This window comes from Ischnura elegans, chromosome 9, assembly GCF_921293095.1.
Source record: "Ischnura elegans chromosome 9, ioIscEleg1.1, whole genome shotgun sequence".
Classification (NCBI taxonomy): Eukaryota; Metazoa; Arthropoda; class Insecta; order Odonata; family Coenagrionidae; genus Ischnura; species Ischnura elegans.
The window spans coordinates 56,440,593-56,467,746 of NC_060254.1; the positions used below are offsets into that span (position 1 = coordinate 56,440,593).

The 27,154-nt window shown below is 38.8% G+C and overlaps 1 protein-coding gene across 3 annotated transcripts; it reads right to left on the reverse strand.

The window, feature by feature from the left end:
* Positions 1–1,038: 1,038 nt before the first annotated feature.
* On the reverse strand, positions 1,039–27,154 carry LOC124165284 (sorting nexin-2-like). Of its 3 annotated transcripts, XM_046542623.1 has the most exons (12): positions 26,987–27,153; positions 26,460–26,567; positions 17,525–17,605; positions 16,450–16,807; positions 15,446–15,673; positions 13,266–13,387; positions 12,338–12,544; positions 9,963–10,055; positions 7,617–7,760; positions 6,335–6,487; positions 2,443–2,529; positions 1,039–2,135 (listed from the first exon to the last, which is right to left on the reverse strand). In XM_046542623.1, exons 1-11 carry the CDS (start codon positions 27,077–27,079, stop codon positions 2,479–2,481), a joined length of 1,638 nt encoding a protein of 545 aa, XP_046398579.1. In that variant the 5' UTR covers positions 27,080–27,153; the 3' UTR covers positions 1,039–2,135; positions 2,443–2,478. The 3 variants fall into 3 exon arrangements, with proteins under 3 accessions (XP_046398579.1, XP_046398580.1, XP_046398578.1); XM_046542624.1 differs by having other exon boundaries at positions 1,039–2,529; positions 16,450–16,804; positions 26,987–27,154; XM_046542622.1 differs by having other exon boundaries at positions 1,039–2,529.

A 27,154-nucleotide genomic window follows, 5' to 3' on the forward strand; every position in this document is an offset into this window, starting at 1 on the left:
CATTACAAAAGTCCTGCATGTCGAGAGGAAGGGGCCCAGATTAGACACCTTAGAAGAGCTTGAGATCCTGACTCACCTCAACTCAGACCAACTTGTTAACGAACACTTGTATCCCTCACGCTCCCCCCTCCTACATTTCCCTTACCTCACCCATTACCCACCCACTGAACAACCGTTGCGGTACTCCCTTCACGAGAGGATGCAGGTTAGACGCCCGGGCAGAGCCGGAGACTGATTCACCTCACCCAACAACGGCTCATCACCCCTCCCCCATCCCTTCCTCCTTAAGCCTCCTCCACCCTAACCACCCCCACGTGTTGGCAACGATTTTTTCAACTATATATACCCATGTCGTTTACTTTTTGTCCACCTGATGATGTAGCATCGCTACGAAACCATGGTCGTATCTAATAAAGATTTAAGTGGAAGCTGCATTGGTGTTCAATCTTTTACTCTCAGAACAAGATGTTGACGTCACAAGTTCAAACTATGGCACATGTGGCGAGGGTTGTGCTTACTAAGCCACTGTCGGAGTGAAATACCCTATTTTGTTTATAGTTTTCAAATAATTCATGAAAAACTTGCAAGAGTGGCCATCAGGGGGGCATCTCGACCCTCAATGACCTCCTAGGGTCAAAGATTTTATTGTCTTAAAATAAATTAGGCTCTACCTCTCTTCAAAACTTTGAAATAGCAAATTTACTAATTTCCTTCTTTTTCTGCTGTTTCCATTTAGCAAAAATAGATGTAACACCTGATGTGTCTATATTATACATGATAACCTATGTGGTGCAAATGGAAGTCATGTGTGTCCCATGGGTGGGTCACACCCATCAGATTGGGTAATGTCACGCAAAATGTCTTCAGGTCACACCTTACAGGAAGGAGTAAATATATCCATGAAGCACCCACTGCAGTCCAAACCCACTAAGGGAGATTCAGCTTTGTAGCAAACGTGTGAAGTGGACATCCAAACAAAAGAAAAAAAATCCTCCAATTGGACAGAAATGCATTTGACATATTCAATCAAAGTAAATGTCAAATTTCAAGCAACAAATTTAATATCAACAAAACATCTACACAAAAGTATACATGCTTCCAATGTAGAAATGGCTAAGGATACTATCATAACTACCACAATTACAGGGGCTCAAATGTTATGCAAAATATATAAAAATATATAAGCTGTAGTTCTAGGCTAGTCCAAAAGAAGTCACTAAGCAGTTGAGTCCAATAAATCATTTGTTTTCATTCAATGCATCTACAGTTGAGTAAGCTTGCATGAGCACCTGGCTACTCCTAAAAGCAGCAAATACCTGCTCCAGACAAGGGATATCCTGGGCATTCATGCAATCTAGAACCCAATGCAAAATAGGAAGAACCAAGTCCCAACGCACAAAAGACTTACCTGAAACTAAGGATATCATGAGCACATTGAAATGGAATTTAAGTCCATAATGAGGATAAATATTTGTCACATTTGTAAACAAAAGTCTTTAATGATCAGTATAACAGTGACGATCCTTCTCAGCTAAACAATCCAAACTCATTCCGTTGAAATTTAATTTTCACAGACTTCAAGCCTTACTTCCAACATCATAACAATTTGATAGCTGATCGATTAGGGCTACTAAACTTTCATACTTCCATCCACACAAAAGAAACACAAATGCATGAATTCTCAGTAACTAAAACAGTCACATAACATATGACCAATTTCGAGAACTAATAATAGGAATCAAAATATATATATATATTGTATATATGAGGCTTAGGTATGATAGATCTCAAATATGGAATGATATTATATTCACAAATACATAAACAGTAGCACATCTATACCACCATTATCATCACATAGTACCACAGCGACAGTATTCACCGACAACAGCTGCCAATGCTCTTGAATGAGAATCCACACTCCCTCAATCCGTAAATATATTCCCCCTCGCCCAGAAATAAACCTCTTCCGTTCAAATTCCATTTCACACAGCTGTCTGCAACGCTTATATACAAATCGACAAAGTGAGAGCATAATGTTCCTTTTCTCCATCTTTCTTACCTAAATATGGCGGGCAATTCAAACTCTGTATAACTCCCCACCACTCAAAGGCACCATGTGTTCTATCCAGAAACTATGAGAAACAAAATAACGATTCATGGAGCAGCGATAATGACTCGGCACTGATAACAAACAACACATGAGACTGGTGCATTTCCTTAAGTACAAGGATGAAAAGTGAGTAAAGACATCCACCAAATAATTCAGCATCGATTACAAAATAAAGTAAGGAACAATTAAGCGAACTTTGTCAACAACATAAAATATGAATCAACTTATGACATGAAATCATAGCAATAACATCAGCATTAACCGTGAAATAGGTAAATTAGTGGAAAATGACTTGAAATCATCAAAAATTCAAGTCTTACAATATTTACCACAAGAGGAATTTTCACTTGTAGACTTGGTCACCTTCAAGCTATGGCTTTGGCTTCAGGCAGGAAAATCTCCCAGAATTTGATGAGCTGGAACAAAAAATTAACATTAGGCACAATTAGAGCTTAGGGAAACCATCAATTGTGTATGTTTTTTAGTCTCGACTACATTCTGTTCATACAGCAGACTCCCGATTATCCGGCTGCAGTTTATCCAGGTTGCGGATTATCGGTGCATAATTTTCACTCTCGCACAATTTTTTCTGCAACCTTTAAGAAAAAAAAACCGGCCGCAACATCATCGGAATTTCTGCATTAATGCTAGGATACAACGGGCTTATTAATTCCATCCCAATCCATTAATTCCATATCGTAAAACGGAAGCGATCGTGTGCTAGCTGCATTCATGGGAGCACCGTGTTCATGTTTTCCAAGCTTCACAGTGCGCACAGCTCTCCGTGATCACAGATACACGTCCGGCAGCAGTTGCAACCCGGGCAACTTGTACGAGACGCGACTGCGTGGCGTGGTGCCTGACAATGCAGTTTCCAGTGGTTTTGAAGCATTTGTGCAACCCACTTTTCTGTTTCTGTGATCACACAGCCACGGATGTGTGGTTTTCGAAACCAGATCTTACATGGAGCATTGATAATACGAGTACAGCCATGTTATCGCCACCAAAAAGATCACGAACTGGCAAAGAAAGCTCTCAATAAGTTTGGGAAGAACTCTTAAATAACAGAATGACTGTATTAATAATAATATATTGCTTGTTTCACATAAATTATGAACATTACAAGACATTTAAGTGAACGTTTGGATTAACCGTGTTTTCTGATTATTCGTGCCGTCCCTCCCCATCATTAGCCTGGATAATTGGGAGTGTGCAGCAGTTAGATATATACCGTATATGTCTGAATATAGTCCCCCTTTTTTTTCCAAAAATGCCTGTGGTAAAAGTAAAGGGTAAAAGGTAAAAGTGAAAGTAAAAACTATATTCGAACGCATTTTTTTTAACTTTTCCTGAAACTGAAGCCTCAAAATTAGGGGGGGGGACTACATATATTCAGAGGGGGACTATATTCGGAGAAATACGGTACATAACGGTGAATGCAGAGCTGCTCTTCCCTGACAGATCAATCCGCTGGCCTCTACTACAAAAGGTGGACGAGTTTCCCTCCTAGGAAAAAAAGTTTCCACATTTGGAATGGGTACAGTGTTCTGTTTGCATAAGTTTCTTCTTGATTTCAGAAACTGGGTCTTTCTGACTGAATGTTGGCGATAGCTGATAGAGGGATGGGAAAAGACCGCTGCCCAAACAATGAATTCGGGTATGCCACGACCCCACAAGACCCCAAGCTCAATTAAGGATTAAGAAAGGATTTATCCCTCTTTTTGGGTACTGGAGTTGACCTTGCACCCCAGATTGAAAACGAATACTCTGGGAGTTCTAATATCAATATAGGCCTAAAACAGGGAGATGTACTTCCTTTCCTGCTATTTAACCTAGTTATAGAGGAGTTCCCAAGAAGCATAAGTAGTCTCAAAGGGGGAGCAAACGTTGGCACTAAGGTATTTGTTCTAGCATTTGCGGATGATATAGAACTTGTTGTTGAAAATAAGAAAGATATTAAGGAGCTAGTAGAAAATTTAATCACTGAAACTAAGAAAGGACTACAAGTAAATGAAGAAAAAATCAAGTTCATGAAAATAAGCAGAAAACCTAACAACCAAAAAGATTTTAAAGTCCTAAATTTAAAGTTTCGAAAAACAAATACTTTTCAATATTTGGGTCTTACGATAACAAATGAAAATATACAAGATGATGAAATTCAACTCAGACTAGCATCAGCTGAACGATGATTTAGGACTCTCTATCACAACTCTTTGGAAGTAGACTACTGACCAGGATGACAAAATAATGTCCACAAATATCCACAGGGAAGAATGACGCCTCAGTAGCTTAATTGGCTAAAGCACTCGGCCAGAGATCGGGGGATCCGGGTTCGAATCCCTGTCAAGGCGGATGGTTTTTTCTCTGTGGATCATTCGCACGATTGTGCATTATGGGTGACTCCCGTATCGACTCCCGAGTTATCACTGCGGCTAGTCCCGGTATACTTTAAACTAGGATGACAAAACTTCAGATGCATGAAGTTATCATACAGCCAGTACTCTTATATGAAGTGGAAATCTGGACACTCACCAAAAATTGAGAGGAGAGATAGTCTTTGAAAATAAGATATTATGTATAGCATTTAGATCAGTTGAAGCAGTTGGAGTGTGGAGAATAAGGACGAACCAGGAACTTAGGGCGCTACATAAGCATAGGCAGATTTAGGGGGGGCACAGATGCTTAAAAAATGGACAAGATTTTTAATAAAGCCCCGTCATCATTACTGTTGTTTTGTTTGCATTACAGAGTATGAAGATGAAGAATATATTTCGTACAGTAATTGTTGTAAGTGTTCTTGATAAAAAGTTGAGAGGACTGTTTGCCTTTCAGACCCATGAAAAAAATCCTGGATCCACCCTTGTATATAAGGATCTTGTCATAGTAGCACTGGTAAGTAGAAGATGAAGATTGAGGTGGCTGGGTGCAAAGAAGAGGGACTAGTTAATGGAAAAAGTGTCGATGGGAAAGCCATTAGGGAAAAGATCACTGGGAAGATCAAGGCTCACAAGGGGAGTGCCCCATAACCAGATCTCAGATTTCAATCAAACTTTATAGTGTTTTAGTCCATAGGGAGCTGTCTAAGAATCACCCCCTACGTGGCAGACAGCTCCTCATGGACTACAACAATGCAAAGTTTGATTGCTATCCAAGACCCAGTTTTCGGACACTCCCCTTGTCAAATGGAGTGACCAAGTGTTGGGGGAATTAGGAAGTTAGCAGCAGATCAGCAGAGGGCAGAAGACGGACGTCAGTGGAGATCACTTGTTGGCGAGGCCAAAAATCAATTGGGATAAGTTTTACCACATGAGTAAGATTATTACACCTTAAAACCTGGTAGAGATATTGATGGGGCAGCATTTAAAGACCAGGGATTCTGGAAATCTAATTTATAGGATACAAAGTAAGTCCTCGACACACAAATTAGATGCATTCCGAAACCTTGTTCATCAGTTGAATTTGCTCATAAGTTGAAATACCCAAGCCAGGTAAGCAGAATGCAACACTGCATTACAGTTGTGACAATGGCTGCGAACTGATCTTGCTGCGCAAAGACATGGCCGAAGACAAAAAAAATCTTCGCTGCCCACGGGAAGGAAAATGCAAGACACGGTGAACAGTTCCCGACTTTACAGCAAATTAATGGATACTTCATTTAGACTATGCCCAAAAAGCAACTTCCTGATCGCCACACCACGTTGCTTTGCCCAACATCAAAGGTGCCAAATATTAAATTTCAGTCATAGTTCAAGTTTTAGAATGTCCTTATCCCTGAAAGTTTGTAAGTCAAATGTTGGTAGGTAGAGGACTTATTGTATACTGATACCGTGAGATAGGAGGAAAAGAAGATGAAAAGAGAAGGAGAGAGTGAGACAGGACATGTTCTTAAATCAACAATACATGTAGGAACATACTTTAGATATGTAATGTAGGTGTAGAGCAGGTGTTGGGAAAATTTGCTTTCCACTAAACCCTCAGTACAAAACTAACCACAGCTGCAGTCATTTTAAATATGTAGCCTTCTCTAGCCATTTAATTTCAACAGGTACTCTTTATCTAATGCAGTACAAAAAGTGTATATCGCAGGAATTAAATAAAAATTTGACAGGAATGATGAATTTCCCTCCAATTTGACACTGGGTAGCAGAAAGTGTATCACATCCACATAAATGAACAAGCACAATTGCAACAAGACAAGAGGAGAGTGCTATGTAGTCATACCTGTTGCTGGTGGCCAAGCAGGTTCTCCAAGTACTTGACGAGCGTCTCCTTGAAGTCACGCACGCGCTGCGACTCAAACATCTCCATCTCCTTCTTAATCATTGACGAAATGTTGTTGAACTCCTCCTGCCCCCGCTCCACTTTCGCCTCCCACTGCAAAACAAAGAATCATCGTCAATAATTGGGGTGGAGTCCACAGAATTTATCGTAAACCTAATGGAGGGATGAGATGTACTGCCAACCTCCCACTTGCACAGTAGTGAAATTCACAATTCAGTAAACCTCAATATAACGAACCCCCATACAGCGAACTTTTAAGGAGACCTATTTCGGAGTCATTGGCACGGTTCCAAACCCAGCCAATGGACAATGCATGCAAAACAATCTCCTCTAACAAACCTCTCTATGTACTAGCAAAAACTCCCTAAAACAGAAGCAGTACCATATTTATCTGAATATAGTCCCCCCCTTTTTTCCCAAAAAATGCCCGTATTCAAAGTAAAGGGGAGACTACATTCAAACATATTTTTGCCCGAAACTGAGGCCTCAAAATTAGGGGAGGGCTACATTAAGAGGGAGACTATACATTCGGAGAAATACCATATTTTGCTTTCAGTAATTCTTTCCATAATAAGCAGGGAGTAGAACCTGGGAGTTCGTTCCCTCATTGGTCTAAAGTCTTTCAAGCAAAATTGCTTCTTTGGTAGCCAATCGATATCAACTTAAATTATTGCACTCCAAGAATAATATCAACAAAAGAGATAGGAAACTCATGGAGTTCTAAAAAAAACCCAAAAGCTCCAATTTTTGCATTTCTTTAATTTCAGACTAAGCCGACTGTTAGAAATAAAGTAAATTATGAAGAATTCTGTGAGAAAAAGTGATTACATAATAGGGATCTAAGGACTTACGGATTTCTATTGGGTGAACGGCTATTTAAAGGCGGTCATGAATCTTAGGCTGGTTATGTTAAGAATCATCTTTCGACCGAGGTCAGAATGATGTAATGCTCATATTGGAATGTATTTCATGGTATTTTATTGTGCACTATTTGATCACCAATTATAATAATGAGCCTTAAATTAAAGTAAAATTATTGTAATTAAATTAATAGAACCATAAAATTAATATCATAAAAACTGTGAAGGACGTGATGATTATTTGACAATAAAAAATGCAATGTTTTTTACATTTTCTGGAAAGACATGTTCATATGAAGTTTGTTTACACAAACTTCTAAATTTTTGGTCTTGAGACTGCATCTTTGCACAATAGAACTCACCTCACTGACTTCTTCAGCAGCTAAACTACTCTTATCAGTTTTCCCAGATAAGTCCAGCTTTGCTTTAGCTTCCCGTTTTTTAGTCAGGGTCAGTTGGGAATGTTGCCAATTCTGATACACCTTCACACGTTCGTGGAAAACATCCTAAAAAAACAAAGCCACATGATTTGGTATTTGATTAATCCTTAAATATGCAAAAGGAAATTACTCAAGCCTTTCCACTTCCTGATGGTATTTTTTATCATATGTTAAAACCACCATTCTCCAAAGGCTACTTAGTCCATCCAATCTACTCGTGCATTTTACAAAGTGAAACACTGACGTGAATTTTTGTGAAACAAAGTACACTACACACTATAATTGCATTGCAGCAGTTCCAAAAAAATTAGGTTCCTCTATTTACTAGTTAATTAATATGAATTTCCAGACGGTCTATTCACCAATGATTGCATTTATTAAGTACACCCATGTCTCGTATAGCGCAATTTCGATTAGCGCAATTTCGATATAGCGCAAAGTCGTTCCTCAGGGAAACATTGCAACGCAGTGTAGCCTAATCAAAAATCTTAAATGCTCTCGTGATAAAACGTGAACTTGCGCTAAGTACACACGAAATTTCTATCATTTTACGCATATTAATATTATTGCTTGCCTCAAATCTTCTTTTTTGTTTTTTATATTAATCGAAATCCATTGCTGTGCAATGGCCAAAAGTATTACTCGTCATTGGGTCCAGATAGCCGGCCTACTGAAGTAATTTATCTCGTCTCCTTAAGAGTATGAGTTAATTTAGATCATTAATTAAGCGTGGGGCTAGTGGAAATGAGTTTTTTTAAGCAATACTGGTTGAGACGTAATTTTTGCCGTCATAGGTTATCGGGCGATTGACTTCCAGGTAGAGAGTCTACGCTAAAGCCTTCAAGGTCATCGGTATTCACGGGGGAGAAATGGAGCGGTGGCCGAGTTGCGCATGAATAGCATCAACATATAAGAGGGTCCGCTGTAGAGTCTCAAACACAATAGCTTCGTTCCCTCCCCGCAGTCGTAGGCCCTCTGCGTCTCAAGAATACAGTTCAGCAGTAGAAGGTGATGTCGATAGAGCCATGCAGAGTAAAAACCAAGATAAAATGGCAAAAAATAGGAATTCGGGTAGAAAAATCAAGAATTTATCAAGAAAAACCATAAACCCAGAAGAGAAATTGATATAGGTCAATTGCTTTGAAAATGGAGAACATCAAAGCGATATCGTGCGGAAGTTAAAACGCACGATGCCTTATTCTGAATAAAGACTAAGTTAAAACATCAGTGACCTCAGCCGCACCAACTTCAACCAAGCGGTCTACACATACGGAAAGTTCAGAGTGAATCAGTGCAAAAAGACGAGAGTGGTAATCGCTCCGAGACATTTAGTGAAAGCCCCGGTTGGTTCCAGAATTTAAACGGCAAGCAGGTATTTTCAGTGCGGCGATATCAGGTGAATCTGTAAGTGTTGATAGCGCAGTCACCACAACATTTTCTGATGAACTCCAAGCTGTGATTGAAAGTGGCTCCTTTCCCCCTCAACTAGTTTTTAGTGTTGACGAGACGATATTCTTTGGGAAAAGAATGCATTCTCGTTCATTCATTTTCAGGGAAGGAAAACCTGGGTCAGGTTTCAAGGCATTTAAAGACTTTCACGAAGCTGCTAATGACTCGGAGGGCTTCAAATTAAAATGATTTATCATTCTTAAACTCCGCTAGCTATGAAATGGCATTCAAAGTAGCATTTGCCTGTCATTTCGATGAGCGACAAAAGGGCCTGGGTGACACAATAGATATTTTTAGACTGGTTTGAAAAATCGTCAACTGCCGGCAATGCATTACGAACCCCTGAGATAGCAGATGTTAGCCCACCCGCACGACAGGAGGGAATTTCAAAAGCACGTAAGAATTTTTTTTAACGTGAATAAGTCTTCGAATGCGTGCATACTATCTTTAAAGATGTTTTAAACTATAAAAATTTATATAATTAATGTTTTCTAAGGCTATTTATGGGAATATATATGTTTTAGAGGAAATTCAATACCCAAGACCTATGCTACCAGGAACGCATCCCTATCTTCTCAATGTTAAAACGCTCTCGTATAACGCAAATTTGTATAGCGCAAAGACCCCAAGGAACGCATCCCTTGCGCTATACGAGACATGGGTGTATCAGGTACGCTAATGATTTAAAAATGGCATGTTCCAGAATTATGACTAATCAAATTTACCATATAAATTTAAAATTGAGAAAATTTGAAAAGAAAAAAGTATCTGATATAAATTTTACGCAGAAGACCTGCTGAAAAGAAATTTTTAACTCACCTTGACAGCTCCTATAAGGGCAACGTAATCCTTCATTAGCTCACAGAGCAATGCAGAGTCCGAGTTAGCTTGTTCATAGTGGAGAATTTCGATCTGAAACAAGAGGAAACAGTAAGAACAGAACGTGAGAGCACTTGAAAAAAAATATTCTGACACTTGTAAAAAAGAAATTATATTTCTACAGAACAGATACATACATTAGATTAAGAAATAGCTTCATGCTATCGGAAAAAATTCAAAGAATTGCAAAAAAATTCCACATTTTAGTCCTAATTTTAAAAACTACCTAATTTAACATAGTGATGGTTTGTTCGAATATTATCCGTGGCTTTATTCTTTTTCTGCTTTTTCAAATACAAAAGCTATCACCTTCATATATGTATACGCATATACATTAGATGTATGGTAAAAATAACATATCCACTTTAATCTAAATTTTTTAAACCAGATATTTTCAAATACATATTTATTTATACTTTTAATATTCATATTTTTCTGATGGAACTTTAAAATATTTAAACTGATTTATAGTAAGGCCTAATTTTTTACCCTTATCTATTTATTTATGTTTCTATCTGTGAACGACGAGCATTGGAGGAGCCATGATCCTCTCAGCACAAGTTCTTGATGTCATCAACTTATCTAAGAAGGGTTATGGCCATCGATTTTTTTACCACAATTGGCATTTCAAGGACGTTTCCTTCAGACAGCTAAAGATTTACAATTGTCATGGGAGAGCCTCATCATACTGTCGCATGCCCACAGGACCCAGCAAGCATGCGTCCACCTGTTATGCAATAGTGACCATTGCCCCAGTCTCGTGATAATTGCATATGGGCTCCAGAACTTTCAGAGCAATGTCAAAGGGAGTGGGGCTGTGCCTCTCAATTGGAGTGCACATAAGGACCAGAGGGAGGAGTGTATATGACCAGAGAAAAGAGGCTGCAGTCCCAGTTGTCCTGCTCCAGCATCCCACTTAACCCTTTCGTGCTAGACGTCGGGTGGAGCCAACCAGAATTTTCAAACGCATAACTCCTGACATCAGGTATAGCTGTCAACGCAAACGAGTGGACGTTGGCTCTGGCCGATGCGAGGGAAGGGAAGTGACCGCTGAGGTAGCCATTTTCTGATGCATTCAGGCCCAGCCTGGGACCCAGCCTAGCGAGTCCTTAGGTCTACTCCCCATGCAATAAACCCCGACCCTTCCACTCATTTATGATCATCCTCACCGCAGAAATCCATTGTGAAGATATATTGTCAACAGTTTTTCAATAATATATTTTGTTGCAGAGTACAATTTTTTACACTTTGATAAGAATTCTTCATATTCTTCTGTGCGAAAGTGATTTAGAAATTTTGGCATTGAAAATTATGGACTTCCAGATTTATAACCTTATCACCTTTTATTTACAAATTCTGTTATTATTAACGCTAGAAATCCGCTTGAAATTCCAAAATACTTATAAAATGTTAGTAATTATTTTAGAAGAATAAATCAAATACAATTTTTGGTTGAAAAAAACACTGGTAACGCAATAAGTTGACCGTGGATTCATGCTATGACAGGATTAGAGGGAGTAGTCCAGTGGCCAGAATAAGGGACAGGTTGAGCTAGGTCCCAAATCTGAGGGATGAAAATACCCAGGCAACTCACACCCAAAAAAGAGCTCAGCACAGAGAGGTTTAAAATACATATTCTCATCCTACTTGTAACACAGAAAAAGTTTCCCAATTGTAGGGGTAGGCAGGAAAGGGCTATTTGGTGGTTACTTAGAGGGAACTTGTAATTCATTCCCAATGATAAATATTAGGTTGGCAACTACGTTCCTGCCATATTTTTTACATTGTAACATTCCAATTTTCATGAAATGTTTTCAGCTCAATGTATGAAGTAACTCAAAAGAGGACATTTTTTTACCAGAAACTATGTTTTTTAAATAAATTTCTCTTGCTTTTCACAACATTAAATTGGAATCTTTAGTTGAGAAAATTGAGCATTTTTGACATCTCTTTCTCTTTGCTTTTAATTAAGGTTCTAAGACTACAGAAGCGTCTCGCAAAATTTGTGCTATGCATCGAGTAGATGCTATAGCTGAAAGAACCACTCAAAATTGTAATTATAAGTTCAAAAAAGGAAATTTTGACCTCACAGACGCCTTGTTCTATCCATCGAGCTGATTTTGACGAAGACAATGTAAAAAAAACCCAAGGGAACTTAGTAGCCAACTCAATAATTCCAGTATCCATTGGGTGTTGTCATTTTTTCCCTGATTCTTCACCACCTTTGTGAGTCAGGGGGCAGCCACTCAATTCCTGCCCTCACAATTGCCTATATGTCCTGGCGAAGGCGTTGGGATGTAACTGTACTCACTCACCTTCTCTTCAATGTCGGCAAGCTGCGAGAGTGACCGTGAAAGGGACGTGTGTTCCTCACAGTTGCTCAACACAGCTGCACTGCGGGCCAATGCCCCTGTTGCAGCCGCCAGGTCCCTGCGGTGCAACACAAGTGCCTCTGTGGCTGACAACAGCTCCCGCACAGCACTCTCCAGACTTTCTATCTCTTGCACCTTCTCCTCAAACCACTGCGCAATAACAGAATAACCCAGTGATAACACAATAATCAAGTCCCTGATATGTATGTTACTTACTCACAGTGAGTCCTGTGCGTCCTCCAACTACTATTGCACTTAGTGATGGAAATATTTTTCTTACTTATTTTTAGTGTGATAATCCAAAATTGTGGATTTTTACAAGCAGATGAAATCTGTAGGGGTGAACCCCAATATAATGCATGCTTTTTAATTAAAAATTAATGATCTTAAAGTTTTTAGCCTCCTTTCAAAATACTTCTCTGTGACAATTGTTCCTTCAAGTAAATATTATCCTATCCAGAGTCAAACATTTATCTATTTTCAGCAAAAGCTTTAATGAATCGCAGAGCAGCTTTGGAACATGTTGGGAATAATGGGAAACTAATTATCAATAATTAGTAACAGAAAATTCTAATTTAGGGCAAAAAGGAGAGAAACGGAATTGATTGAGAGAATGATCTTTGATGATTCAAATCTTCATCGATTCTTTAAACATGACTATACTTGAATTTTCCCAATTTTCACTCAGCACTGGCTATTAAAAGCACTAAGGATGGGGATTATGTATAGAGCATAACAATGTACCTGTCTGGTTACTACTTTATACTACCTACAATACTCAAAAGCAACCTTCCCTCCATTACTCATTCACAAAATTGCAAGCTTTAGGTTCCTTTAACTTTGAAATTAGAGGTTTTCATTTAAGACTCACCAGGTCATTTTCTTCCATTTTATAAGTCATTTTGTTGACTGTACCCCCAACTTTGTTGAAAAGCCTTAGGACTCCAGCACCGCTTAAAGCGGATGTGTTGGTTGCCTTTGGAAGTTCCGCATCTGCATTGAAAAAGTAAAATTATGGGAAATTAACTTTAAAACAAGCAGGGCATAATTGAAACACCTATAATCTGTAAAACTCTCCCCATTCAGCTATTTTCAAGTAAATTTTAAAAATAAAAGCAAATGCTACCAACCACTTCTATGTTCTTGTGATGTCTTTAGAGTTCTGGTTCATATGCTCGTAAAGAGTGAACTTTCCACTGAGGGAAAAAATTTCTCACAAAAGTGTAAACAACAACAAGCCCTGCAAGACACAAAGCAGAGGAGAAACAAAGAACCCTTGCCGAGCCGTGAACTGCTCAACATGAGTTCATTATGCCATCAACATACATATATGCAAAAGGGTTAAGGCGGTCAATTTTGATTAGTTATTAAATTTGTCACAGTAAATTAATACTATTGTAAAATAAGGCTGCTGCATGTATTTGTTTTGGGTGATCCTTAGTGCCCCATAAGTGAAAATTATAATGAAACTGATGTGATACTTACGATTAGGATTCTCAGATTGAGGTAAATAAAATATTTACAATGTGGCATCACAAAAGGCCAACAATTGATGTAACAAGAAGGTATGATGACCCACTTAGTGTTAAAGGAGGTGAAGAAAATCATTACTTTAACCTTTTCCATCTTGAACAATTGAGTTTGAGTAATGATGAGCTATCTAGGATAGAGAAATTTAAAAAGCTAAATTTAAAATTGAATAAATGAAATCAATCAATGAAATTTAAAAATTAAATGTTAATTTCATTGAAAAAAGGTGCAGCATGTGGACAGTAGATTCACAACATGCCACTTTGTATGGATGCATTTCAGGTGTGCTCTCAGAGAAATACAACAGGAGCTGAAGAGTCGTGTTCTGAATGCCTCTGCTTGCAGTAGCTACAGAGAGTGCCGAGTAATTTCTCAGAATATTATTTTCAGCTTTGTGTGCTCATACAGATGAAATAAGACCCATTATTGGCAGCACAGCAATACCAATAGTCACATCATTCAGGCAGGTTTCAAGATTGTTGAGATTTCTATGAAATGTATGATTTCGTATATTTGCGGACAATGCCATTTTTTTTTATCAACAGAAAAAAGTAACTATGTACTTTTTTGTAGTCAAGGGTTTGTTGTTTTACCTTGTTGTGTGTCTCTTTTAAAAATGGTTGAGAATAAAAACTCGAAGTAGTTAGTGGATCCCGATTTTTTCCGGACTAACTGCCGAAGCTTTTATAGTTGCACGAAGACTTCGTCCACGGGTTACCGAAATAATATTTTTTATCAAAGATGACAAAATGTTGCAGCTTTGAGAATCCAGTGTTTTTATCTGCAGTTTGAACTAATTTGCACAAATGGTAAAAATAAGACCCTTGTCTGTGGTTTGAAATTAAAGAAAAGGCTTAATAATAGTAAGCAACGGCCTCGGTAGTGGCAGGGTAAAGTCCTTGCCAGCCACACAAGACGTTGCAGGTTTGAGTCCCACCTTGGTAGGTGGCCCCTATCCAGAGCATGGCTATTCGTGTACCTTAATTGATTGTTATTTATGTTTGATTGCTGAGTTAAAAACCGCGATGTAGAAGGCCAAAGGTATTGCTATCAGTGGTACAGGAATAAATAAATGAAACTGATGATTTCCATCACAATGACCCAATTCTCTGTGGATTTTTCGCACAATTGTGCATTGCGGGTCACTCCCGTAAAAGTTATCACCGTGGCTAGTCCCGGTATACTTAAATTCGTCAAAGAGAGAACACCTATATGTGTTCAAAGTTCGGACTTTACTCTCCGGCTGTGGCGCCGTGCGCACGATTTGGACTGCTCGTCGCATAATATGCTCAGCAGTCCATACCACCTTGTCCGGTATAGTCCACAAATTTCCACAGGGAAGAATGACGCCTCGGTAGCTTAACTGGCTAAAGCACTCGGCCGGAAATCGAGGGATCCGGGTTCGAATCCCGATCAAGGCGAATGATTTTTTCTCTGTGGATTTTACGCACGACCCAAGAAAAGCCTCAGAAAAATGCAAATGGGTAATTTAAAATAACACAGGGCACAACACGTGCTCACCTGACTCTAAGAAGTCCCGCACATCAGGGTCCACGCGCAGCACAGGATGGTTTGCGGTGCGCTGCAAGTACCGCTCCAGTGCAGCACGCCTGCGCTCCAAAAAGTCCAGGCCACCGCCGCCACCACCACCACCACCAGAGGCAGCACCTGCAGAGCCAGTCGGGGATGTCGTCGTGCCAGGCTGCTCTGTGGGGCTCAGTGAGGAAGACATCTTGATCTTGGTCATGCCTGCGTGCAAAGGAATTTCGGATAAGTAATGACAAAATCACCAATACATAACGTCAACATGAAGGATCCAATAAAATCAACAGACTGCAAAATTGGTAGACTTAACAACAACAAAATTGGTAGACTTAATTGGTAAACGCGAACAAATTAGTAGACTGCAAAAATATAAGGTTGTGGAATAGTACTGTGTTTTTATTTCACCATGAATGAAGGATCCAGTCAGAGAATAGGCCACTCATCACCATTTACTCATACTCTAAGTCTAGATGGTTATCAAAAGAGGCAACTATTAACATCATGTTCAACCATGACAACTTATTTCAGGTTGATTATGAATTGCTTGAAGTTCAGCCATCAAAACTATACAATTCATTTAAAATAGCACAACCTTCAATGAACAAATTGAATCACTTATCCAGCTTCATAGATATTACATTTTATTATAGGCACTAAGCTTTCCTCGTGCACCTATTTCATGCAATTCAAAACTTACGCAATTTCAATGAGTTTCCCGAGTGATTAGCATTTTTAATCGGCATTGGTTTGATAAGCTTAATATATAGGCACATGCCTTCACAGGAGAAGGATTTCAAAAATGTATTAAAATCAATTATTTTTCAGAATTTTTAGGTGATATCAAAGCAGCTTTTGACTAAGAAACAGAGATGCCCTTAAAGAAAACTTAAAGGGCAAAATCATACAATTGAAAGCAATTTCAAACAGATTTTTCCCCACAGTGCCATCCATTACTGCTGTGCATGACCAAAGGTGCTTACCCACAATGCTCTTCTCAGGCGCAGGGGGTATGATGCGCCCAGACCGCAAGTACTTGGCCACCAGCTTGTCGTGCAGGCCAAGGAAGTCGGAAAAGCGACGCATCACCTCCGACTTGGGACGGCGGAACAGCGGGATGTTGGTGCAGGTGCACACACGGTATAGCATATATGCGCTCATCCCCTCGCCAGCACGCTGCGCCACCTGCACCCGAATCTCCATCGTGTGCTCATCGTGCGCCTTGGGCGCAGGCCGTGGCACCTCCTCTTCTTCCACTTCCTCGTCGGTCCCTTTGACGTCCGGCCCACTTGACGACCAGCTCGACACCTTGGCTTCCGGCTTCGACAATGGGGGCGGCTGCTGTAACAGCAGAGTATCGCGGCAGAGAAGAACATGTTAGAGCAAAAGGACATGGTTCCAATATAAGATAGGTGTTTGTAAGGACAGAGAATAAATTCAACTCAAAGCAACAAAATGCTACTTTAACATACTGGTTATTTGTAGGACATAATGGCTAGGGCTGTTACAAGATTCCAGGGCACAAATTCTCAGAGTTTTCCCATCAAAACACTTAATTTCTCATACTTTTTCACATTCTCTTTTTGAACATCTGAACATTTAGTAAGAGTAAGAGATAATTACATACAAAATAAAAAATATTTCCTTTTTTTAAATGAATTTTTTTATGAAAACAGAAAATTGGTGACTTTTAAAATTAATTTCAATCAAATAAAAGTAAAAAACGAAGTAAATGGAAATCCTTTGCTCACATAATGTGCTTGCAAATACAGCACCATAAAATGGCAAGTTAACTTGATAGGAAACATCTCTAAAATAGTCCAACATATGCTGTGATCCACTTTAAATTTTTCAAACAATGGCCAGCGCATAAACAAACCCCATGGGTGTATGGGCCCCGGTCTCCCTTACTATTTCCAACCAGTTGAGTGGTTACTCGATTTTATTTGAAAATGTGATAAGTATTTTCAATGCCAAGCCAAAGGATAAAACCAAAACAGTTGAATACATGCAATATGTGAGTACATAAGCAAACCAAAGACAATAAAGCAGTCATACCTGTACTGTGTTATCTGATCTACTAGCTACATCTGCAGGAGTTGTATTGGAGCTAAATGGCTCATCACCATTGAAAGCATCCTGGAAATAAATCAAACGGGCTCCACTAATTACAAAAACTAAAAGAGTAACAGATTGAAACAGAAACATCAATGAAATAATGTAACCAGCTAAATAAAGAAACAATCAGGAACAATTAGCAGTGCTGAGTTATTAATTGTAAAGCAAACAATAGGGTGGTTTCCTATTATTTTTTTATTACCTAAATCGAAAGATTATTACTCTGGAGTACGTATTTCACGCTTTTAGATTTTTAAATGACGATTATCTATTTTTCGCGATTAAATGAAAAGTGAAAAATTTCAAGCGCATGAAAACGCAACGCGTAAGTAGGAATGATGGGAAAAAGTCCATGCGAAGCATTTCTGGTTCCCCCTCCCGCCTTGTGAGGTGACCTTGATCGAGGCTCTGAGTGCTGATAGGACGCAGGATGCTAGCGGGTAGCTGAGTACCTTGCTGGCTGGTAGTGCTTGGCTTAAAAAAGGTTTATTAATACCTTATCAAGCGAAGAAAACTTTCCGACCTTAGCCAGTTTTAATAGGTGATTATTAAGACATGTTTCCCTGAGCTCTGTGCCTCATGCATGCATTGGTAACCTCAGAGGATGTAAAACTCCCATCCTCTCGTGTAGAAACAAGGTCCCTATGACGTCACGTGGAGTGGAATCGCATGGGCGCCAATCTGGCCTTTTTCAAATGAGGATAAAATTTGACCCTTGCCATTTGTCAAAACCGGTATTTCAAAAACCAAATAATTTGTGTATTATGAATACACTAATGGCGGGTAACGAATCGCAATCAATGCCTTTCGTTTTCTTTGATGAAGGAAACTACCCTATTCCATCCTATCTAAGAAACTCAAAAATTCAACAAAAAATATTTTCCTTTTACTCCTCATTGGCACAAGAAATTGAAAATTCAAATTACTCAGCTGAAGCAGGTGCAGAAAAAATCAACAAAGGTCCCAGATGTCAATTCAACAAACGACAAAGAAACCTGAGGACACCTATGCCGAGGAAAATTTTTGAATGGCCTAAAATTTTTGAAGTCACCTAATACCAAGGAACGTTTGGCAAAAAATTTTTTTGCATTACGACCATTTTTATTTTTCACTACGTTAATGACAAAAAAGCACAACATACTTCATATATGGCACCTTAGAATTATACATTTTTAAAACGTTTATCTTCTTGAGTCATGATGGGCTAATGAAGACAATTGTTTAGGGACAAGTGGATGGCAAAAATCTAAAAGGAAGAACCTTGGAAAAATACATGGTGCAGGTAAAGAAGTATATGTAGCAGGTGGAGAGGTAATATGTCCTTAGGAGAGAAAAGATCAAGTGATAGGAGAATTGAGTAAAGAGTTGCATCAAACCAATCCCAGGATTATTGACTCATGATGATAATGACCTCTGCTTTTATATCTATAAATGTTTGCAAGTAAAGTTTATGGAACAGTTGTGCAAAAAATCCACAGAGAAAAAATCATTCGCCTTGACCGGGATTCGAACCCAGATCCCTCGATTTCCGGCCGAGTGCTTTAGCCAGTTAAGCTACCGAGGCGTCATTCATCCCTGTGGAAATTTGTGGACTATACCGGACAATCCTCGGCCAGAAATCGAGGGATCCGGGTTCGAATCCTGGTCAAGGCGAATGATTTTTTCTCTGTGGATTTTTTGCACAATTGTGCATTGCGGGTGACTCCCGTAAAAGTTATCACCGTGGCTAGTCCCGGTATACTTAAATTTGTTTATGGAACAGGTTTATGGTTAAATAAATATACTGATAACTTTGTCTATTCCACAATGCCTTATTCAGTAAAACCTCAACCGGTTTCAACACTGTGTCATTGACAAAAGAAAATATTTCCTGTGATAAGAGAAAATGTTTCCTCTTCATTATAACGTGTAAATACAAATTATGTGGATAGCACAGGAAATGTTTCCTCTTGATAATGAGATGAAACCAATCAAGGTCTTACCAAATAAAGCTGTGGGGAATAGACAAAATCATTTCCCATTTATTTCGCTATCAGCTGATAAATGCCATAAAGCAATCTTTAAAAATAAATGTTTCAAATCATAGCCTCAGAGCCGAGATAACTCATATACAGTGGAACCTCGTTAAAGCGAGTACGGGCTATAGCGAGACCCCCGCTATTACGAGAGATAGCCGATGCACCGTCAATTCATCATATAATAAGCATGTTAAAAATTTCGTTTTTACGAGGCCCTTCTGGTGTTGGCTCTCGCCATAGCGAGGGTTTCACCGCCAGAAAAACTTACATCAAGACTCCTTAATCTCTGTAATTGCTAGCGATCTGTTAGAAATGAAGTTAATGGAGTGCTCAGTGTCAAATTTATGTGGTAAACTGTCATTCGATAAATAAGTAGTTAATTTTGGTGAAAATATTGTGGCATTAGCATTCGCAAATGCTTGATCTTCTTTTGTTCCTCGGGCGGCAGAAAGCAGTCGTCAGCATACCCGCACGTCCATGAGTTGCATGAATAGAAAGCATTTGATGGAACACACCATGGCTAAAAAACACCAAACACGTCTAAGCGAGAAAATAAAGGAGTAATATGAGGTATATTGGCTATTATTTGCACCACCTCCGGTAAAGCGACAATTCGCTATAGCAAGTGTTTGTTGGTGCACCGTGGGGTGTCGTTTTATCGAGGTTGCACTGTATTTCACATTAGTTTTCACAGCACCAACCATGCATTTAATAGCCCTGTCTATAAAATGCAGAGGTTGGTAAATGATATTAAAGACCTTGGCTTCTCACAGTCAATGACCAAATATACAAATATTATTCATGAGAACTATGTGAAATCATTTACATGATAAGTTCGTACTGTTACAACTTTTATACTATTGTTATTTTTATTAGTATTTGACCATTTATACTGCTTGGTATTCCTTTATATATAATATTTTTTTATACTTTAAAAATTAGTCCAGTACAGGCTGTATATAAAGACTAAACTGAACCTTAATGAAAACCAGAGGCAGCTAGTTGCCCCTGAAGAATGGAAAGCACTGGCCTGACTCTCATTGTGGTACTGTGTTAACCACCCTACTCTCTCTAACCTCCCTTGCCTATACACATTAAAAAATAAATGCTGTAGAGTAAAATGTTTTGTAATCTCAGCCTGCTATGACATTACACAATCTTATCACATCAAAATTAAAACAAATGGGTACATTATCCAATAACCAATGTCTAATGAAACTTAATCACTACGTTTCCTTCCTACTCATTCTACAATTACAGACTTAACGGGAGGACACATTTTACCCAGCAACAAGGAACAGTTTGGACCTTGAAATCCGCTGTCTCTTATAATCAGGATTATATATATTCAAAGAACAAAAGTATTCATGAAACAACTCTACCGAAGATGAATTACTAATATAATTACATCCAATTAACGTGCCATGAAATCACCATACCTTAATTTATGTTTACTTGCTAGGGATGTAAGAGTGCTCGAAAATTCGAGTTGAGTTCATAGTTGGTACTCCACCCAAGCGTTTCGAGTTGCATTACAAATGTCGAGTCAAGTAATTTCGGTTACAGAGCAGTTGAGGCCAGTAAGTTCAAAACTTGCCAAACGGAAGCACTAACATGAAATTCATTTAATGACACAGTTTTTGAAGTTTTTATGTCATTCCAATGCCTTGGCCTGGGAATTCCAGCTTGCTGTAAACTCAACAGTAAACCACTAGTCATAAACGTGGGCACCAAACACCTTCTCGTCAGCCACAGCAGCCTACCATCTTCAACAGTGTATTCTGAGTAATTGGCAAGAGAAGGTATCCAATAAAATACATGGAACAGGTAATGAAGGAAGAGAAGAATTTATAATTTGGACAAGATTAGCTGTAGAGTTAAAAGGATAGCTGTATCCCCCACATCGCTGACAAGCAATGGTACAGAATACAGCTGCTATTTGAGTAGTTTTCTTTCATGGTGTTGGGCCAATAAAATCCAAAAAATTTATGCATAATTCTCAGTTCTCCAGGGAAATTTTGCAAAATTCCAGGTAAATCTTGTGTGATTATTGTGATAGATAGGAATTTTAAAACAAAAAACAAATTCAATACTTTTAAATAATATTATTTTTATGTATTTACTAGGACAAGGAATAGGTCAGTTAGAGCACATTGTACTTTAATTTGAAATTTATTCAATGCAAGGCAAGGAGTACCAAATTTTAAGTAGTGGGGATGAATTATTAAGTCGAATTTTTATCAGAGGAGACCCCTTCTTGACACTCTTGTTTCTTGCCTTCTCCCAATGCTTTGACCTCATAAGTAGAAGTTGATGTCACCTGGAATTCTATTCTCGTGTTTTTGAACCTTATTTGAGTCAGGAGTGCCAGATATTTTAATTCTGTTTTCTTGTCTGACATTCCACAGCTCGATGCAGCTCTAAAAATTCTACTAAGCTACCGCCCTTAACATTTTGATGAACTCATTTTAGGCCTCAAAATGGGCATTAAACTGGTAAAATTTTACGTGAACAGAATTTGAACTAAAAGATTTTGAAATTCCCCGTTGGAGCAAAAATTCATGAATAGTTCATACATTATTCCATGGAATAAAAATTCACACACAGTTCCCGATTTTCCTCGTCACTGGACACCCTGTCTTTCCTACGAAAAACATGATCTCTAATACAGGAAAGTGTTTTCTTCATTTTCGTCTTTGAGAAGGACTCGAGTGCATTTACAAACCATCCCGCAAGCTGACTCCAAAAGCATGCGGCATGGGGTAATAGGACACCAGCCATTTACAAAAGAAAAGAGGGTGTGCAATGGAGATACGTGACTCCTGAATCCCACCAAAAATTTATTTGAGTCTTCATTATTGGGGGAAAAAGAATTCCTGCGCAAACCCCTTAGGAAAAAAATCTCTCTTTTAAGGACGATTTACAGAAAGAATTAGCAATAAAATGGTATTCAGCACTTAACAAAACATTAATTTCACAGTTCCTTCTCCATTTTTGTTTTGATAAGGCTGCAAGTATATCTATGTGTAAAATCTGAGGATTCAAACACCATGGAGTGCAATTTTTCCACACAGAAATAAATACTTGCAATTAGCCACAATAATAAAATTTATAACGACTTCAGTTTCAATGCTACTACATCATCTTCAAGATGTTTCTAGGGATTTCTAGGTTTCTATGTTATTATATCACCTTTGACCGTGAAGATGATGCAATAACATTGAAACCAACGGCATAATAATTTTATAATAGTGGAAAATTGCAAGTATTTATTTCAATATGCATATATGTGCTTTGCTCGTTGCTCTACATGCTTTGCTCATCACCATGTGCTTTGCTATATGCTTTGCAACAAGCCCACATTTGCAGAAAAATATTATGACATACCTGACGCCATCTATCATTCATCTGCAGTACAAACAGCAAGCTATGTACTACCCTCCTGTTATTGAAATTGAATTGTTTCTTAGCCCCATTCATGTCTTTTCCGGGGTATACTTTCAATTCTATATTACACCCACGTTATTTTTTTCCACCAGAGATGTCTTTTTCCTATGATTCACCGTTAGAGATAGCAAAACACAGAAGAAAACCGCAAGAAAAGAAAATGGCTGCGACTCCGTGAATTCCAAGTTTTCATGCTAATTTTTGCATAAATTTCACCAGGTTACGCTCCATGCATTCCATACTTAGTGGTCCCCAATGATAATATGGAATATGTTAATTTTTCTTATACACAGGCCTTTACTGTTCTTGTATATTACACCGAGGATGAAGTTTGCGATGAGAAAATATTTGGCTAAACCAGGATTTATTCCTGAATCTCCCAATTTCCAGTCAGGTATGTTTTGATTGAACAAGTACACCACCAAGCCATCTCGTCAGAGCAAACTTTAGGATGGGTTTTTACCAAACAAGGTGTTGATGTCACAAGTCCACTCTGCGGCACCTGTGATAGAAGTCAAGCTTACTGAGACACTGTTGAAGAAATAAACCCTAATTTGTCACTATTTGGCAACAACGAAATTCAAAACACTACAGGAAACAAGTGACTTTGTATGCAATCACCCAGATGAGTGCAAAGTTATATTACACCAAGGTGAAGTGCGCCATGAAAAAATATTTGGCTCAACCAGGATTCAAACTTGTATGAGAAGATGGCATGGTGGAGTAATTGGCTAACATGCCTGACCGGCAATCAGGAGATCCAGGTTCAAATCCCAGTTAAGCCAAATATTTTTTTCACAACAAAATTTATCATCAGTGTAATATAATTTTGCACCCGTGCATGCATACTGCATACATGCAAACTGCATACATGCAAACTGCATACCAAGTCACTTGTTTCATGCTGTGCTTTATTTACTGTTTACTTCGGACCTAGAATCACAATGAGGTTCTCAGAGAGAAAAATTAACAATTCTTTTTAAAAGGAAAATTAGTGTGAAATATTTGGAACCTGTAGTGTTGAAGTCATTCGTATCACGTTAAGTTTCAATCTTATTTTGTTAACCATGAATCATGAAGAAAACCATCATGGGGTGAAAAATAACTTTGATATAATATGTAATAAAGAAGTAAACTTCATATTTATAAGACGATTAGGCAGCTAAGAACTACTCAACTCACTTTCAACATAGTGTGGGGGTAGTTTGACATTATTTCTGAATTAGAAATGCTATTATATTTTTGTAAAAGCCACAGAGCCATTACACTAAATTTAAAATATTCAGAAGAATGTTAACAAAGGAATTAAACTTTCGAATGTGAAATGGCATGCCGTCATTAATTAAGGCTCAGAATGGACTATGTACATTGAATGAGGAGCTAATGGGGGTCCTTTACTGCTCCTTGCACATGACACATTTTTGCCCGAGCGGGAAAAACCGCATGGGTTTAAATTGTGGCCAGTTGCTTTCCATACTGTGCGATTTTAACCATTCAAAAAGATTATTATCAACAATACTGGTGTTGGGTATTTCCCCCCTCCCCTGCGGCGAGTGTCGTCGCCCTCGGGATTTCCCAAGGCCCAGCGAAGTCCCTTTCGGCCCCCTTTCTCTTGGTCTCCGCCAAGGGGACTCGACTCACACCCTTTTGGAGTGAGGGAGTGCCGTTACTTAGGGTCAGTAACCCTTTTACCCTAACATCGATGCCCTCGCCCACGGCGTGGGTGTTTGTCAGTGTTTCACAAATTCCGGGAGCGTGAGGACGCGGAGTGTTCGGCGTGCGCTTCCCCGCAAGTTGCGCGCGAATAAAACAAATTAGATTGAAGGTGTCCTCGCCTTTCATTTCATCATAACCCGGGGCACACGTCCCCGCGCGCATTTCTTCTGTGCCACCTTCAGGCCGGATTGCGCGAACAACTGGAGACAGCCGAAACCGTCTAGAGTTAAATTGTGCATTTGTTAACCTGGATCACGAAGCTGAAAGACGATAAGGTAGCCATGTACCCCAGAGGTACTGGATGGCTGCATGGCAGCTAAAAATCGTGCCTGTTTTTTAACAGTACAATGTGAAAGGTCTAGTAAACTTTTTCAGTGGACTAATAGAAAGAAGTGGGCAAAAATGTGTAATGTGCAAGGAGCGTAAGAGTTACAACACACCAGGGTAGGAGGAGACCCAGTAATTCAACTGACACGCCCCATCACCCGGGGAGGGGAAAGAAAAAAGGAAGGAGGTACCACCGTGATAGGAGCCAGTCTACTCCTCCGAGTGAGGATGGGGGTGAAAGGGAGAGGATAGGGAAATACCCACGCTGCCATGAGGACGACGGGGCCCACTACTAGCAAAACCATTACTTACTTATTTGCCAACAAAATTGGAAGATTTTTCCATAAGGAGAAAATTCAAAGATCATTTGGTTGGAAAAATCGATATACAATCAAGAAGCTGTTCAACTTAACTTGAAAATCCAAAACAAGTTATATTTGCCACTGAAATTTTGCAAAACATTATTTCAATACTGTGGATAGGAGAGAAAACTCTCCCAACATGATGTTCAGAATGAATGGACCTTTGCATAAATTACTAGCACTTGCAATATATACACCATAGAAGAGAAACAATCTTATCTGCATAGTCATAGCTGATAGCTGTATGCAATAACAAAAAAATTTTGCTTTGTCAAAATCCATTTTCAATTACATAAGTGCCACCCCAACTGGTACTTATTCTAATTATTAAACATAAAAATATATAGGTGGGGTGAACAGTGATTTAAAATCGCAAGCTCTGAGATTGATTCTTTTAACGTTGGCCTCATACTTACATAATACATTGATGAAGAATATACATAAGTACTACTCTCCCCCCTGCCAACATTAACATCAATAAACAAGTTGACTCAGACTCAACGTGAGCTAAGAACAGTATAAGCCAAGGTCACCTACACTTCCTTCAGAGCCAAATAATGCAGAAAGCACATTTTCCCCTTAATCAGCGTTTTTCACACCGATCACATAGATAGGCGATTCCAGGACCTGTTACACTGTGAACCACTTAGGGTATGCAGTACCCCTTTCATCCAGAAAACGCAACAGTAACGTCTCGGCCAATCCAGTAGTATGCGATTTCCCAAGTTAGGCAATTATGACAGAAAAATTCTTCACTTCCATTGACATTTACGGCTTCGGATGTGGCAAAACATACATTTAAGTAAATACATAATGCTGGATATCGAAAGAGATTGATCTCCTCTGCATTTAAAGTTGAAATATGGGACGCTGAAGATTGCGACAGAAACGAAAGAAGTAGCATTTAGTCATTGGAATACCTACGGATAGCTCGAATAGGTATTTGCATACCAATGGTATTCGGAATATTTGTAATTGGTACGAAACAAAAAAAACAGTACGTACTGTAAAGAGAGATCCATCTTCCGTTTTCTCGTCCCTTTTCAGATCAATTTCTTCTCCATTTTCAAATGGACTATGATTCGGCGAACCTTTAACATTGGATGACTGAGTCTGTGAAAAATACAACATTAGTTCGTCAGTACTATGATTAAGCCATAAACTCTTGAACATACGCAGATTAACAACGTCAAAATTATACCAGAAAACGAATAATAACACACTGCAAACAATATTTGTTTCCCCGAAGTTCACAAGTCAAATTGGATGACTAACAGTCACTCTGATTGAACATCAATCACAACACTTATAAAAAGTTAACTTCATATGCGAACGAAAGACAACATATAACTAAATTCCTTTAGTTTACTAAAATAAACCTCCATCCTTCAGCTCTGAAGTACAGGTCCTAAAATCGCAAACACATAAATGGATGCAGACACTTGCAAAAGAGGTGAATTAAGATTAGATGCCAAAGGTGGCAACCTGACGAGCCCTCCAAAATCAAGTAAATAAGAAAAACTCAGCATTACCTCTACAGCTGACTGAAACAAATCATCATTGTCATCTTCCAGACAATTTTTTTCACTGTCAAACAAAGGAGGCGGTTCCCTGAACTCCGCCATGTTTCCTTGATGAATATGTGACTTCTGCAGCGACTAGTAACTACTTCAACCGGGGTATCGGAGGAGTCGGCTGAG